Source organism: Mytilus edulis, chromosome 4 (genome assembly GCF_963676685.1).
Source record: "Mytilus edulis chromosome 4, xbMytEdul2.2, whole genome shotgun sequence".
In the NCBI taxonomy this organism is placed as follows: domain Eukaryota; kingdom Metazoa; phylum Mollusca; class Bivalvia; order Mytilida; family Mytilidae; genus Mytilus; species Mytilus edulis.
Window position 1 is genome coordinate 34171851 of NC_092347.1, and position 12142 is coordinate 34183992.

General features: G+C 32.1%; 1 protein-coding gene across 1 annotated transcript; it reads right to left on the reverse strand.

The window, feature by feature from the left end:
• Positions 1-3348: 3348 nt before the first annotated feature.
• On the reverse strand, positions 3349-10570 carry LOC139521342 (M-phase inducer phosphatase-like). The gene is made up of 8 exons (XM_071314821.1): positions 10418-10570; positions 9787-9873; positions 9129-9293; positions 8653-8802; positions 7958-8056; positions 7231-7367; positions 5002-5119; positions 3349-3559 (listed from the first exon to the last, which is right to left on the reverse strand). The coding sequence occupies exons 1-8, from the start codon at positions 10568-10570 to the stop codon at positions 3425-3427; spliced, it is 1044 nt and encodes a 347-aa protein (XP_071170922.1). The 3' UTR covers positions 3349-3424.
• Positions 10571-12142: the final 1572 nt, after the last annotated feature.

Sequence of the window (12142 nt, forward strand, 5' to 3'; positions counted from 1 at the left end):
ATTAGCATTATAACGTGCACTTGTTGCTGTTATATTTGCATAAACGAAGTCTGTACGTACCGAAAGGGATTTCAAAACTATTAAGTAGAAAAGAAACTGATAACACTATGGTTAAAAAAACATGACATACAACAGTCTACAAAATACTACATAGAGAACTTTAAATAATGTACAACATTTACCCCAACAAAAACCTTGGATAACATCAGGTGCTCCAGAAGGTAGGTAGATCCTGTTTCCGTGTGGCACCCTTCGTGAAATTTTAATGATTAGTTTTATCATATGACCTGTGATTAATATAGTCTTTGTACTCACTATATTTCATCATTTATTTCATCTTTACAAGGATCTTTACTCAGACAAACCGTTTGAACCAGCTGGAATGGGACAACACAATAACTATACGATGCTGGATAAAATTATTAATTGAGGAAGCAGATAGTGTAATACAATCACAATCTTTATAAATCAGGGGAAGTAGTATGCCATGTTAAGATGTTGACAATTTAAGACTGGGATCACGTCGAGGTGTCTCTGCCCTAGGAGGACAGACTGGCTTTGGCTGAAAAAGATCACAACAATGAAAGTGGCATTAGCGTAGCTTAAAGCCTTTGTAATAAAATGTCTTCCTGTATATGACCGATAAAAAGTTGGATTATTAGCTTGACAATGTGCACTTGTGACTGTTATCTTCCAATAAACGTAGTCTGAACGTATCGAAAGGGATTTCAAAACTCGTTAAGAGAAAAAACTGACAACACTATGGCAAAAAAAAGAACTGACAAACAACATTCTATGAAAAATCACATAGTACTTTAAATAAAGAGCAAAATTTCTCCCCAAAAAACAGGGGTAACATCAGGTGCTTGAAAGGTATGCGTATCCTGTTCTTTGTGTTGCACCCTTCGTGAAATTTTGAATAGTATTATCATATGAACTATTGATTAATGTTGTCATTCTCTTCACTACAATTCATTTTTACAAGGATTTTGCATTTTTGAAAGTCCCCCCCCCCCCCCAAAGATTTTTAATTCTGCACGAAGTGATTTTGGATCTTTTTTTAACTAGACATCGATAATTTTTATTCCAATTATGATGAACTTTGGCGATAGTAGTTTACCGATTTTCAAATTTAGTAAAAACATATCAATAAGACACACATCAATGTATGACAAACACAAAATGAGGAAATCGTATGAACTCAGAAGGAGCCAGACCGGCGTATCCTGCTAGTATGAACTCAGAAGGAGCCAGACCGGCGTATCCTGCTAGTATGAACTCAGAAGGAGCCAGACCGGCGTATCCTGCTAGTATGAACTCAGAAGGAGCCAGACCGGCGTATCCTGCTAGTATACATGCTTCACTTACCATGCGAATCTACACAGTCAAACTATTTCAATCAGGAATAAGATCGACAACAACAATGACTATACGATGCAATTTATAGCATATTTCTATTACGCGAAACCTCATCAGCAGATATGTTTGGCATGTATGCATTTCAACACGGTTAACAAAATGTGCTTTACCAATTAAGCAGGAACTTCTGATTATTCCGGAGCACCTGAAAACACCCCAAATTTGTTTTTGGTTTTGTGTTGCTCAGTTAAAGATTTTCTTTATGTTTATTGTTGACTGTTACTTGTATATTTGTACTTTCTGTTGGTTATGGTGTTGAATGTTTCTATGTTTTTTTCTGGCCTTCTTTATCCAGTTTGTATTTTGTCTAGAATGCTCATAGTTCGGTCTGCATTCAGTTCAGTTGAGTTGTCAAGACTTTAATTTGCTTGCGAGTTAATTGGTCAAGTTTATAAACCAATGAATTTCTTTCAGATGTTTAATTCTATAGTAAACTAAGAAATGTTACCATTCTACGTTTTGTGAGATTTGTACAACTAGTGTTTCTGGAATATTAAGTTTTACAGGTAAGCTCGATGTCCAAAGTTCAAAGGTCAAATGAAGATGATTACATCATAAGAACAGATTTTACAAATACGACTTCCTGCGATAACACTAAAGTGAGATGAACTGAATGCAAGCTATACCCTGAAGATCCAACACGTCTTGCATATGTGCAATGTGAATTTTAAATATCAATTCCTACATGCAAACGGTCTTGTTGCTAAGCCTTGTTATGAACCAAAAAAAAACAGAAAGATTTTGTGTGCTTTTTCAGTTGGAAGAAAGACAATGTTATGCATCAATTGGTTCTTTGAAAACCCATGTTATATTTGTGCTAATTAACCTTAATAAAATATCAATCTATACTTGCATGGAAAATCTTAAAGTATTAAACTTTTCCCAATTTGTTCAACGTTTAATTAGCCATACGTACGGTCGTCAAGACTAGTTTTGACGATTCTTTAATCAGCAACACCCTTTGAACGGTCCATTGGCATATAATAAGACAAGAATCATTGTTGTACACGCAAAAGCATCAACAGTGTAATATCGGTTAAAAAGAGAGACTGAAAATACCAAAGGGATATTCAAAACCATAATTTGCCGACAATCAGACAACACTATGGCCAAAAACCAAAACGACCAAAAGACAACCAACAGTATACAAGCGGCACAACATAAAAAATAAATTTTGAGCAACATCAATGGGGAGATCACAGGTGATCCGGAAGTCTAAGCAGATCCTCCCCTACATGTGAATAGATATAGGAAGATGTGGTATAAGTGCCAAGGAGACAACTCTCCATTTAAGTCACAACTTGTAAAAGTAAACCATTCTAGGTCTTTTCGTGTAATTCTGATAAATTAAGTTAATTAATTTACATCAAGTAATGAGGAAGCACGTTAAATAAATTCAAAAATCTATTATTGATTTTTAATATCCTATGTCAGATGACCTTCTTAATGACCTTCTTTTTGTTTACTAACTGCAATTTCTTTATATAAATCTATTTTAATAGTTCATAACAAAGCTGTTTCAGATTTGTTGTAAGATTAGTTTTTTTAACCTTCTATAATGTCATTAACATCTTGAAGCACAAGATTATGAAGAGCTCTGATCTTGAATCCATAATGATTTGACATGCAATTAATCTACTCTATTTTAGCGATCCTTTACATTTTCCTGGGAATTTCCTTTGAGTGATTTGCTTTACAAATTCTAATTAAGCTTTAAGATTGAGTATTTTATAATAAACCACAGTCTGCTAAGAGGTTACTAATTAAAATGATTCTAAGCGCCAACCTAATCTGTCTTAAAAACTAACGTCTTATTTATCAAACTTTATTGAAGAAAGCTACATTACAGTATTTGGACAATACATAATAAATTACATACAAACACAAAATAATAAATATTCAACTTCAGACAAATTAATCCTACAAGAAAAATACATTACAAATAAATTAAATGGATTTCAGTTTATATTAAGCACTATCTTGTTGTATCAGATGAACTTTGAGATCAGAATAGTATTCTGTTCAAATTTTTCTTCTTTTCACCAGCTGTCCAGGATTTGGACTTAGACCGGAAGTGACGTACATCTTCAGCGTGATCTTTGTGAAACATTGATTTGTAGCTCATTGGTTCGCACAAAATCTGTAAAAAAAAAAGGTGAAGATTAAAGAACCGGCTCAAATAAAAGGTGCTTAAATGAACAACTGAGCTTATTCATTCGTTGAAAAATGCAGTGAAATGGTTTTTGAATCATAAATACACTCGACTCCAACATATAGCATATTTTTGTGTGATAACCACAACACATGAGTTCGAGAATACATGCAATCACGCTCATTCAAAAAAGTTACATCCAGTAAAGCATTTAAATTTTGAACATAAAACTCTTGAATCACGTAACTTAGAATTCTAGCATGATGAACACTGTGTAACACTTTTATTTCTAGCAGGTATTTTACTCAAAGTAAACATAATATGTAAATAGCATGGCATGCGTCTAAATTTGTGTTCAGAGTCCTTTAATTTACTTTTTGCGTCTTATTCTTAATTGGTGTGGTGACATCGTCTACAGTTTGTCGTTGTTTCAAACAGCACCATAATTTACATGTTGGAAAAAGAAATTTGTTTTGGAAAATATTTGTAGACACTTTTTACTTTCAAAGTGAAAATGTATTTAATTTACAAACTGACAAAAATTACAGTTTCAAAATGAATTGTTCAATTCTTTCCCTTGTCAGTAGAAAAATCAGAAAAATTAAAGCTACTTTCTCCAAATCGTTGAACTAATTAACGTTTCCTTTACAATAGGACAGTGACATCATTCCACGTTAAATTACAGAAACTCGTATACGTTATTGCTCTAGAATAGAATTAGCACCCTAGGGAGGAATACGTGTCAAGACAATTACATACTGAGCACAGTATAAGATAAAAAGTAAATAGAAATTCCAGATATTACAATGTTATAAAGTACTCTCTACGCATATTCTGTAATAGATGTAGATAAATAATAGATTTGTCATCATCTTTACTTCCTTGTAGGTGTCTGGAAGGCAGTAATTAGATATTTTAAGATACAAGTCATCTGCACAAGTTCCAAAAGCAGATTCGAAAAAGATAATGTACTTTGCTGCGTGTTTGTTTTTTCTACATTGGCTAGAGATATAAGGGGAGGGTTGAACTCTCACAAAAAAAATTTAACCCCGCCGCATTTTTGCGACTGTCCCCAGTAAACATCCTCTGGCTTTGGTTAGTCTTGTTTGATTTTAAATTATAGTTCATTTTTTTTTTTTTTTAGTATAGCAGAACACATTTTGTTTAGGGGCCAGCTGAAGCAGGATTATTTTGCTATGTTGAAGACCCATGGTGTCCTGTAAACTGGTCCGCCATTCCATCTAAAGCTTTGCAACGATGTTAGTGTAGAGATAAGTGAACACGACAATAGTCTAGTTTATGGTGGCCTTCGGATGTTTTCTGCTCTTTTTGTCTCTTTGACACATTCCCCGTTTCTATCCTTAATTTTATTTCATATTATTATTGACCTATATCAATACTAAGAAGTAAAACTGTTTAAGTGATCTTACCATGTGATCTGGATAGAAAGCTTTGTAACCACCTTCAAGAAGATATACTTCTGGATACGTCAAATGTGGATAGTTCTCAGCATTTATTTCTCGGTCTTTATTTCTTAGAAACCTGCATCTGAAAAGTAGATAAGACTAAATACATAGATATAAGAAGATGTGGCATGAGCGCAAATAAGACAACTCTCAATCCAAGTCACAATTTGTAAAAGTAAACCATTATAGGTCAAAGTACGGTCTTCAACACGGAGCCTTGATTCACACTTAACATGTACATATAGGGATCATCTTCTATGGGCAAATCTGGACCGGGTTTCAATGCATTGCTATTTGTATAGTTAAAGTGATACTTCCATAAAAGTATGTGATTTGGTCAAACTTAGACTGCACTAAAAACGATTTCATCTGAGTGTATTCATTGCAACTTGCTTGTATAACTTTTTTTTATTATATTGTTTTCATGAAAATCGACCAAAGATCGTTTGTGACAAATAAAGTTGTTGTTTTGTTGTGTAATAATGTTCGTGCATAATCTTTCATGTTCTGTATTTAAGTTTTACTTTGAAATTTAATCATGTATCTGTGTCATTCTTATTTAGGTTAACTGAGAACTAATGTATAGTCCTTAATAAAAGGGACAAAATCAGTTTCTTTTGCTGGTTATGCGTTGTGTAAGTTCAAGAAATGTGGGTTCTTTTTTAACAAAGGTTTAATGTTTTATGATATCTTTACGAACACTGATTTAATTAGGTTTCAATACTTAAACTTTTTCTATATAATTAAACGAACTTATACGACCCTGTCTATAGTTATACATTGTGTACGGCTTCAACAAGAAGACAATCTAGATGTTTCTAAAGTTTATAGAGAGCAAATTATTCGACGAAGGTGGTTGGTTTTCTAGTAATTATAATTCAACTTCATTTTCACAAATTTTCCTTTGGTCATATCAAGATTTCTCTAATTGGGATTTTTTTATATTTGTGAAGTTTCGTTCGTGTAAATCTGTTGTTAATATACTTTATGATAGTTTTTATTTGAAAAGCATTTTGTTGGATAGTTGTCTTATTGACAATTATACCACATCTCCTTATGTTTATTTTGTATCTAACAGAGTCCCTGTGGACGAATTTATCTCCCCCACCCTTTTCATTCCTTTTTATCTCTTTTTATTTTAACACCAAAGATATATTTATATTTTATAGCTAATGAGCTGAATATTCGCATCTGGTTTGATTTCACGTCTGACAAAAATAGTTTTGCGGTTGTCTATATGTGGAATCATTTGGGCTTCAAAAACCTATATTTTATATTCAATACGAGGCGCACCCCGACTTCCGGCTATGTTATCTCATTTATTTACTGAACAAGTTCCGTCTCTGATAATATTTCAAGGTATTTCAACAGTAACATTAGACATAAAACCATTAAGCATCTAACAGAATTAAATAAAAAAAATGTGTTTATTTGGAATGATAAATGTTGGTCTCAAAGTTCTTTTAGTCATTAGCAATTCTCCAGTGTAGAATAATTCTTATCCTTCCCCGTAACATTACCCCTGCAATTTATTTTAAAATGTGTAGTTTTTGTGATGCCATTATCCAAAGAGTTACATTAATTTGGTTCAAGATAGTCTAGCAATACACATGAGAAAATATAAGCCTTTTAACCCAAAAAGATAAATAGGATAAAGGGAACTTGCCTGATAAATAAGCTTTTTTTAAAGGAATATGGTCTACAAAATTCACGATTCCTGTCAATACGTGATTATTCATATTTAAGATCGTGTTGAAAACAGCAAAAAACAAGGCTCTTGACTACATTAATTGATTAAAGATCTTTTTTGTTAATATTGTTGTTTCTATTTTATTCTAAAATGTATTTTTGTTACTTGTTAAAAAGTACTTATCTACTGATTTCACATACACTTGAATTTGATTAGACATAGCTATCATTTATGAATGTGCTATTTCGTGGCGGTCAGTTTTTATCGGTGGAGGAAGTCAGAGCGCCCTGAGAGAACGACCAACTTTTGGTAGCCTGGAAAACTGATCATCCTAATCAATTAAATTAGAATCCAGTGCGCCTGCCCCGTACGGCTTCACAAATCTTGTTGACGAAGCGACTTGAGTTGTTTAATACTCATTGTTCAATTTGGAATTGTAAATATTTAGTAATTTTATTAAATAAAAACATAAAACAGATGATCATATATAAAATAAAACTTACAGTTTTGGTCCTCTCTCTGATGAGAATTCACAGTGAAAGATCAAAATATTTGATTTTTCCTCAGAACTGTGCGTTGCTACATTTCTCTGTTCCAACAGCGCTGTAACGGCTTCTTGTGTGTATAAATTTTCTGCGCCCTGCAATGATAAATACGAAATGTTCACTTGTATGTTTAGCTCAGACATCATGGCAATCGCGTTTATAATTTTTATTTACGTGTTTGTAGGTATGTAAAAGGGAGATGGATGTTTTATTTTTAAGATAAAATTGAAAATGGAAATGGGGAAGATGTAGAAGAGACAACAACCCGACCATAGAGCAGAATACAGCCAAAAGCCACCATATACAGATATAAGAAAATGTGGTATGCGTCTCAATGAGACAACTCTCCATCCAAGTTACAATTTGTAAAAAGTAAACCATAATAGGTCAAAGTACGACCTACAACACGGAGTCTTGGCTCACACCGAACAGCAAGCTAGGGAAGACCCCAAAATGGCTAGTGTAAAACAATAACATATAATAGCTAAAATACATAGTTGTTTGAAATTCATCTGTGAGCATTACTTCTGACCTACGGAGAGGCGAAAGCCTTTGGTCGTTTGCAGAAAGGTAAGAGCGTGAAATAAAATGATAAATAACATGTTGCCAAGACAATACTCTTTAAGGTTTATTTCAAAACCAGTTTCACTTTTTGCCTTTTTAATGATAAGAGTGTGCGCCATACCTTAATATGTCCCCCGTCATATTCAAATGGATATCTGCAGTCGATGACTCTGTAGCTACCAATTTTGTCGTCAAATTTTCCTGATACTAAATCGGCAACCTAAATAGGAAATTTAACGCAATGAAGTATATTTGTATAAAGAATATTTGATGAAAATATAAGGCACAAACAAATTTAAAAATATATCGTATTCCAAAGTGGTTATAGGAATAAGATTACAAAAAAAGAACTAGTCAATAGTACAAATGCTTTTTTTGAAAAGTTTGAAATTGCCAATTTAAAATATTTTTTTTTAGATAAACCTCATGATTTTGTCTTTTATCAGTTATTCTATTAAACCTAAGTTGTGGTACACTTGTTTTCTTTGTTGAAGTACATTTTGAAAATACAAATATTTTGATCTATTGGCCAACCTTTGGTAAAACTATAAGATAGAAAAAAGGTAGTATACTTAAGTTAGGTCAAGCATCTTTAGTCCAGGTAAACAGACAAATAAGGAAAGGGTGAAACCTTGCAAATTACGAAAAGCACCAATCGTGGGGAATAAGATGGGTACGTTCTCAAAAATAAACTGTTCGATATACCGATGAACACTTTCAGTTGTGTTGTCTTGATCTTTTTCCATGTTGTGTCTCAAGATAAAGGACTGATTTTTGTTTTTGATGATTCACCAAAAAAAATTAGGAATAACTTACTGTTTCTGGTGTAATACTTTTCAAATCTTTGTTTTTGCCGTGGATTGTGGGTAAACAATATGGTCGGCTTCCGTCAGCAACAAGATGATCCACTTCAAACAATTTATTCACAACATCAGTTGATATATTGGCATTATTCTTGGGAGAGTCCTTCAATAAAATTATTAAAAACTTAAAAATATGAACAAACAAGTTGAAACAATTGGCATGCGCTGTGATTTGTCGACTTTGATTCAGCCTCGCATAAGGACATGTGAAAAATGTGTGTCTCAAAATTATTTCGCAATATTGAAGTCTCAAATACTTTCAGAGCACTTGCACTAAAAGAAATTATTTTAATCCCGGTAAATCAACTTTTCAATATTCGACAAACGACAGTTACAGAAACCGTATAACGTTATTTCATCATTTTGATATATTTTATTTTACTTTATATCTATTCTAACTAGAATGTTTAAAAAAAAATAGCTTCTTACCCCGAACGAGAGAGATTTCTTCAAAATTCGTTGAGGTCTTGGTCTGCAAGGTCTTTTGCTTGGCAGTTTTGGAGTGTCTGTGTCGAGAAGTCGTTTCTGGTGAAATAACGATCTCTTGGCTAATTTTGAATCTCCACTTTTCAATTTCGTCAGCTTACCTTGTAACTAAACAAAAAAAAAACATAATATATGTTAGCATTGTCGTCTTAATGCTGGATTATTCGTATTCATTTTATGAGGGTCTTAACAGGGTTAACAGAATATAAAACTATTGGTAAAAAGTACATAAAAGACAAAAAATATAAAGAATAGAGAAAAATAGGTAAAATAATTAAGGATACTAGTAGATACTAATAGGTTTCTAAAATAAAATATAAAAATGTCACACACTACCACTCTGTTCACCCTGAGATATCGTTTTGCCGATAAGGGAAAAGGCTTGAAAATTACAATGGCATAATTTCAAATAGTGCATTTAAAATGAAATGATAAGTCTTTAATGTTTTGATTTGTCTACTAACACTGATATATTTGGACAAATTGAGAAAATAACAAATACAGAAGCTGTTGTCGGAAACAAACTGTTTGCTGAACCCTCGGACAGTTATAAACAGCACATTGTCCACAATTAAAGATATGCAATTGAAAACAAAAATACCTCGGATAAGCTTGTATCGTGTGTATCTTCATCGAAAATGGTAAGTAATCCTCCGAAACTACTGCACAGAAATGGACTCTCAGTTGACTGAAAAGAAAATACAAAATAATACTACAGCATTCGGCTTTCATTCCTTGTTAACCAACCTTATCTCACTTAACGACAAAGTTTGTTCTTGATTTGCTGATTTGTGGACGACAAATTAATAGCATTCGGTCCGGTGCCTTTGTTATAACTTTTGCACCGAAAAAAATATATTTTGTGCAATTTTGTCGCAAATGTAAATAGTACTGAGCAGGATTATAAGATAACAAGAAATAATGAATGTACTATACATAGTTTCATGATGAATCATCGGCCAGTTTATTTGTTTGTATTGCTCCTATGTATTTTGCATAAATGAAATAAAATGTTAATTATCAAAATTCATTCAAATCCTTTTAAAATAATTGTCTTACTCATATATACGCAATCATAAGCACAAATTTCCTTAGGTGTTTTTTTACAAATTTAGCAGTGGTTTCCTTGCACCACGCTTATCGCACGGTTTAGATTCTTTCATATTCCTAACAGAAAGCCTTGGATACCTTTAGCCGATTTAACCAGACAAAGCATACACAAAGATACATACCTGCATTGTTTCTTCCATACCCAGTCCGGAATCTTCGTCACACAATACGACAGAACTTTTCAGTGTTGTCTCCTTTTGGATTACAGAATCCTGCAAACACGCACTTGTAAAGTCTAACGATTTCTTTCTTCCAAATAGTGATTTTCTAGACATGTTTCAACTGTAAGATCAAATAATAGTATGAACAATTTTGATTAATTCCTATAAATATATATTGTCCGGAGAGATAAAGATCAGAACAAGTTAATCTATGTATTGGATACTGACATGTTTTGACAGTTTCTGGAAGCAATATGTTTTTGTGTTTTACACCAAATTAAGTGACGATATTATCAAGGATTCGTGTTTTGCAACAATTAGAGTGTACCCGTGCCATAAAATACATGTTTTAACCCCGTTTTACCATTTCTACAAGTAAATTTACATGTCATAAAGATGTATAAAGACGTCTTGTGGGAATGCCAATTTCTTTTTTTAAATTTTGACACTGATAGTCTTATTTTTAATTATTCTAGTAAAATAATTTTATGTACATGTTATTATCTAGCATACCCCATTTTTGTTTTCTTTAGATATGATAACGTATTGTTTTTCTGGTTCTTTTCATCACTAAAATTATTTCGACGGAAAGAAACATCCAACACTTTATATGTTCTTTTATATTTTTATTTTTGTCATCATGATTGATATAATTTTTTTTAAAACACAGAAGTTGACTTAAAACTATAATGCATATATGAAAACAACACGTTATTAATTTGATGCGTCCAAAGCGCTTTTCTGGATTTACCTTCATCAGGAACGCTCAAATATTTGAAAGCCAAGGATATAAAAGAACCGAAACAGTGATAGATCTATATGACCACAAATTCTTAACAATAGCCATATATATGCATATATATGCATCTGAAATATACTTTGTCAGAAGGAGTTGAAAACTCAATTTCTTTAGAATTAAAATAAAATGTGTATAACTTTGTTATAGCAGTCTTAAGCGCAGATATTCTCCATTTTTGGTTTAAATGTAAGTGTACGAATGCTTTCTGACTTGATGAATGATTAATTATGATAGCTCTAATTGCCTAATCAGAATATAACATTTTACAGGAAAAGTAAAAAAAAAACTCAATATCAGGATTTTAAAACCATTAAAAAAAATGGTAAAAAAAACAGAAAATTAAAAGTTAGAATAAACATAAATTACCTTTGTAGATACTTCGTGAAACTAAAATACAAATATGAGTAGTTTGTTTTGTATTTTTTTGGTTATATATAGAAAGTGTAAAATGTCATGGTCCATAATTAGTTGTAATTAAATATTGTACTCTGCGATTCAGAACTCGGCTCGAAGCATTTTTAGCTTGAGTAGGAAGTCCTTCTCACCTCGTTCGTTGTAAAAACAACAAAATTCATGTTAGGCAAAACAATGATTGCAATTAATTCAAATTTAAAATAAGAAATACTAAGTGATCTATTGACAAGGTATTTGTCTTTTTAAAACATATTTAGCAATTATATTGATTTTAGACAATTAAAATTTAGAATGAATTTTTTGCTATGAAGTTTGATAAAAAGTAAATCATATTTATCTGGGTTTTTTTTTTTTTTGATTTTTACTCCGTTTATTTAAGTACGTATTTATTATCGTTCTGTGCATTACGAAGTATTACCATAATATCAACATGATTCATTTCAATTCTTGTTTTTCGTTGTCTTTTTGTTTTT

Coding starts and splice junctions, on each gene's coding strand:
- LOC139521342 (XM_071314821.1), bottom strand. CDS start 10,570: ATGTCTAGAAAATCACTATTTGGAAGAAAGAAATCGTTAGACTTTACA. Junction 8,057..8,652: donor AAAGTATTACACCAGAAACA/GTAAGTTATTCC, acceptor TTTCCTATTTAG/GTTGCCGATTTAGTATCAGG. Junction 3,560..5,001: donor CTTTCTATCCAGATCACATG/GTAAGATCACTT, acceptor TTTTTTTTACAG/ATTTTGTGCGAACCAATGAG.